General features: G+C 38.3%; 1 protein-coding gene across 1 annotated transcript; it reads right to left on the reverse strand.

The window, feature by feature from the left end:
- Window positions 1-1,146: 1,146 nt before the first annotated feature.
- Window positions 1,147-5,451, reverse strand: LOC138649590 (keratin, type II cytoskeletal 5-like). The gene is made up of 2 exons (XM_069740113.1): window positions 5,379-5,451; window positions 1,147-1,567 (listed from the first exon to the last, which is right to left on the reverse strand). The coding sequence occupies exon 2, from the start codon at window positions 1,563-1,565 to the stop codon at window positions 1,293-1,295; it is 273 nt and encodes a 90-aa protein (XP_069596214.1). The 5' UTR covers window positions 1,566-1,567; window positions 5,379-5,451; the 3' UTR covers window positions 1,147-1,292.

Raw genomic sequence — 5,451 nt, forward strand, 5'->3', positions numbered from 1 at the left:
AAAAAAAAAATATCCGTGCTTGGATTTCAGACATGTTTAATCCCTACACTGCTAGCAGAACAGTCTGTCCTCATGAATAAATCCTCCATCAGTTTCATTCTCAGTGTCTCGGACTATAAACAGAACCTGTCACTTGCCAGAATTATTTCATTTGTTTACTGGTGTAAATGCCGCTGTTCTCCTGAATCCGGCGATGTTTTTCTTTTGTTCCTGCGCCTCTCCGTTCCTGAGATATGGCCCGTTCTTCTCTTTTATAGAAATGTAAGCCTTGTTAGTCAAGTGGGCGTGCTCGTCAACAGTTCTGTGGGTGTTTCCACTAGGAACACACCCAGTTGGCTAAAAAGATTAGATTTCTATCCAGAAACAAGGGGCCATATCTCAGGAATGGAGAGGCGCAGGAACAAAAGAAAAACGAGGTCAGATTGGGGAAAACAGCAGTATTTGCATCATGCAAAAAAAATACCGTACATAAGTTTGAAAAGGGCTTGTTCAGGTTTAGAATTAAAGTCTGCAGTTCAGACTTCTGAATCCTGTCCGCAAGCGGTACGTTCACATTCCGACTAGACGTGCTCGTCCTCGCTCAATAGAAGGGCACTGAGGAAGAGCAAACGTCTAGTCGGAATGTGATGCAAATCGCATACTTGTCCTCACGTAACTGCCCGCTTTCATGGACAACGCGGAGAATCTTGATGACGAGCGGACCACACACTGTCAGGATTCAGAAGTCTGCAGTCACCCCAAACCTGGACATTCCCTGTAACACAAGCCACATGGGGAATTTTCCAAATATATCATAACTTATTGTTCTCTGCTGCCTATACCATTCATGATATCAGATCATGAACCTTACGAGTAGCAGATGACGTGGCTTCAATCGATAAGAATGATAACTTTCTGCTTATTTCCGACACAAATTTCCTGCTATGGGGTTACTTATTATGTAAGATATGAAATATATCTGTAATAAAGGTAGGGAAATAAATGATTATAGGGTCTCCTTTACAGTTGACGTTGCCACTATTGAGAAGACTGATTTGAACACTATGTATATCTTTTTCCCATACTCCATTGCTCTAACTTGCTAAATTTTTCATAACCGAGGCCTAAGCAACCAAAAATATCTCATATCCAATTAAGAAAACTTAAATTATGTCTGAGGAGCCGCTCTGGCATTGTAGATGTGAGTTGATGAGGATGATGGGTCCTTACAAGCTCTCATTAAACTATGTTCATCCAGGTCTATAACCCATTCAGAAGTTGTGGAATAATCCACGTCTGATAAGAGTTCTTTTTCACAGTTGCTTGCTCAGTTTTCGCACCTGCCTTTCCCTGGCTTCAAATGCCACCTTCGTGTCCATTAATTCATTGACCGAGCGTTTCACCTCCGCCAGGTCTCGTTCAGCCTGGGAAAATCGTTCTATGAGGTCTCTGTTTTCATTCCTGAGGTCTTCGCATAGTTGTCTCACGTCATCGCTCTGTTTTTGGCACCGTGCCCTCAGCGTCTCCGCCTCGCTTAAAAGGGTCTCGACTGTGCGGACCACTCCTTCCAGTTGTTCACGAGACATATCTGCAATGAGAGATGAAATAGTCTAAAACTTCAATAACCTTAGACATTGTAGAACTTTCGAGCTAACCCTAGACATGGTAGAACTTTCGGACTAACCCTAGACATGGTAGAACATTCGGGCTAACCCTAGACATGGTAGAACTTTCAAACTAACCCTAGACATGGTAGAACGTTCGGACTAACCTTAGACATGGTAGAACTTTCGGGGTAACTCTAGACATGGTAGAACTTTCGGACTAACACTAGACATGGTAGAACTTTCCGACTAACCCTAGACATGGTAGAACTTTCGTGGTAACCCTAGACATGGTAGAACTTTCGGACTAACCCTAGACATGGTAGAACATTCGGGCTAACCCTAGACATGGTAGAACTTTCGGACTAACCCTAGACATGGTAGAATTTTTGGGGTAACCATAGACATGGTAGAACATTCGGACTAACCCTAGACATGGTAGAACTTTCGGGGTAACCCTAGACATGGTAGAACTTTCGGACTATCCCTAGACATGGTAGAACTTTCGGACTATCGAAGAGCATAACTGGTAATTTCCAGAAGTGACCTAAAATGACTAATGATAACAATGTCTTGTATGTAGAAAAGAACCACATTTCCAAAAATATGGCTGATATACCTGTTTGTTAGGCAATCCCTGCATGTGTTGCGGCTGTCGAACAGCCGCGAGACGTGGAGCTGCAGGGACTCGAACATATTTTTTAAGCATGCCGAAGACACTCAGTTAACACTCGAGCATGCTTGGAGAACACTTTATCCGAGAACATTCACTCATCACTAGTGACAACCTCTTTGGAAACAATGACTGTTACGCAATGGATCCAGGGCTACCAGGCGTCATACACAGATCATCCGATCAGCTCAGAGCTGGATCCACACTCTGCTGACTACAGAGAAAAGGTAAAGCTGCTTGTCTGCGGTTACTCCATTGTCCATCTCACGCCACAATATCAATCAGATTTTTTTTTTTTAAGAATGCATGGACCGATAACATCCTATACCGTGTCGCTTCTTGTACTATAATTTTATTTTTGGGTCGTTTCCTATAGATGTTTATATTTTTGAATTTACTAAATATTTTAATACAATAAATATATAAAGGGTTTAGTAAATACATTGAATTAATTGGAGATTTTGATAGGGGAAAAAATGAGATTATCTATTTTAGGTCAGCAGGAACAGATGGGACATTTTTCTGGGACTGTTTGGACTGCAGAAAGACTTTCCAGAACTGGTATCCAACGCGTTTTGCATAGTATAATTGGCGTCTTGCACTTTATTTATTTTTTCAAACTTCAAGGTTACTTTTTTTTCAAATACAAAACATTACAAACAAGGTACTTTTATTTTTTTTATTTAAATGCATGTAATTGGGACCAAAAATGTATTTTTTTGCGTTGCATTACAAACGTTCCACCATTTGCCTTCTATAGCCTCTATATCGCAATGTTCATTGCTGGCTGCAGAATGAGTTAACTGAGAATCTGTCAGTCAGCCCTTTATGGGAGAATTTATTACAATTTTCTCTTTTTGTCTTTTACTGAGTTCCTCAGCTGATTTATGTCCTCAGACCACATTAAAGTTGACTGCGCAGAAACAAAGAACCTGTGAACGCAAAACTGTGCAATTCTTTAAATTAAGCCCAATTGCAAAATTGATTTTAGCCTGAAATATATGTATTTAAGTAAAAAAAAAATCTTCAAAAGTGGACAGCCCCTTTTAAGACATTAAAATCCATCCTGAAGGAAATGTTATTTTAAAGCCTCATTCACATGTCTGGTGTTGTTTTTTTTTTTGTTTTGTTTTTGTTCCTTTATAACTAATTTTTTGGGGGGAGTTTGTGTGTGAGATTTTACAATCTGTGTGACATCCTTTTTTTCAGGCACAAATTTAAAAAAAAAAATTAGAGCTTATTTTAAAGCTTTTCTTCCAACTTCTAGAGGATGTGACTTTTTCATGGACTCAGTCACATTATTGGGTGAGTCTAAGCCACAAATTGGATAAAAAAATATCATCGTGACCATTGACTACAGTGGATAGGAGTTGAAATACACGTATAGATCACGTATGAGAATAACCGATGTCTGAATGTGGCTTCAGTGTGGTTACACATACACAACATTTTTGGAAAAATTCCACTGCCAAAGGATTTTTTTTTTTCTTTTTGTACGTGATATACGATCCTGTTTTGGCTTAAAAAAATATATAGATGTCATAGCTCCAATGAAAATTATGGTTACATTTATATTGCACTACTTGTGTCAAATGTAATATTCGTGAACTTATGTCCTCCAGAGTTAACACCTATAAGAGCCAAAGACCGTATCTGCCAAGTGTAAAACAACAAAGCAAAAATTCATTAAAACATATACTAAAAAATATATATTTAAAAGGATATGAGTCATTATGTCAACTAAACATGCAGCAGTTTATGGTCACATAGCAATTTGTAATTGATGATTATCATGTTTACCTGTAATTCCTATTGGTACCTGAATGTTAAAGTGCTAGTGCATATATCTATGTAGTATAAGAGCAGCAAAGAAAAATAGTATCAAATCAGTGCAATAAAGTATGCAGACAGAGGACACCACATGTAATGGCCTGACATACATTGCACCGTTGATTCTTCCAGGATTACTGGTTTCTGTTGTTAGAGCCCTGTAATTCCTATGGGTATCTGAATGCTAAAGTGCTAGTGCATATATCTATATATCTACATGGTATTATAGCAGCCGGGAAAAATAGTATCAAATCAGTGCAATAAAGTATACAGACAGAGGACGCCACATGTAACAGCCTGACATACATTGCACTGTCGATTCTTCCAGGATTACCGCTTTCTGTTGTTAGAGCCCTGTAATTCCTATTGGTACCTGAATGCTAAAGTGCTAGCGCATATATCTATATATCTACATGGTATAAAAGAAGCAAGGAAAAATAGTATCAAATCAGTGCAATAAAGTATACAGACAGAGGACGCCACATGTAACAGCCTGACATACATTGCACCGTCGATTCTTTCAGGATTACCGGTTTCTGTTGTTAGAGCCCTGGAAGAAGCGATGGCGAAACACATGTTGGGCTGTTTCGTGGTCTTTATGCATTACAGCACTGTTTTGTAACTATGTATATTTGCTATTATACCATATAGATCTAGTTTTCATAACTAAACTATATTCATTGTCACTTTAGCATCAGGTATCAATATGAATTAAAGATATTTTAATATAAAAATAATTGACTATTGTTAGGCAACCATAGACTGCCACATGTATGATTGGTATGGTGATTAATATATATAATTTTTATGTGTGTTTTATTTCATCTTTTTAATAATAAAGTCTATCTATTTTGCATTTCACCTCTATCGGACCCCATGTTTATTTGTAGGTATTGTATTAACTACAAGAACATGATCAAACAAGGCACATTTAGTTTTGCGTATTTTTTTTTTCTACTGCCATCTTTGACCATACGGGTTGAGAATGTAATACTATAGGCTTTCCTGTGGCCCATTACACTAAGATAACGTTGAATGCTTGATTGGCAATAGGTCGTTGAGGACAAATCAACTCCCCGCAGAAGAAATGGAACGATGATGGCAAGGTTCTCAAAATTCTGTTCTGCAATCTTTTTTTGTAAAAAGTGCTATTTTTTTCAATGTGGTACAAGGGTATAATAAGTTTGAGAAGCAGGTGCAGTATACTATACTATGGCTGGAAATGGGAGAAGGTGGAGTAAAGGATTTTAGGGGATATTAATGAAAATAAATAAAAGTTAAATGACTCTCACCGTAGAAGCGACTGCTTTGCTTCAAGTAGACTTTGAGTTGAGTTAAAGGTTCCAGCGTTTCTGCAGTTTGCGC

Source organism: Ranitomeya imitator, chromosome 9 (assembly GCF_032444005.1).
Source record: "Ranitomeya imitator isolate aRanImi1 chromosome 9, aRanImi1.pri, whole genome shotgun sequence".
In the NCBI taxonomy this organism is placed as follows: Eukaryota; Metazoa; Chordata; class Amphibia; order Anura; family Dendrobatidae; genus Ranitomeya; species Ranitomeya imitator.

Excerpts from the sequence above, each read along its gene's own strand:
- LOC138649590 (XM_069740113.1), bottom strand. The coding sequence starts at position 1,565 with ATGTCTCGTGAACAACTGGAAGGAGTGGTCCGCACAGTCGAGACCCTT.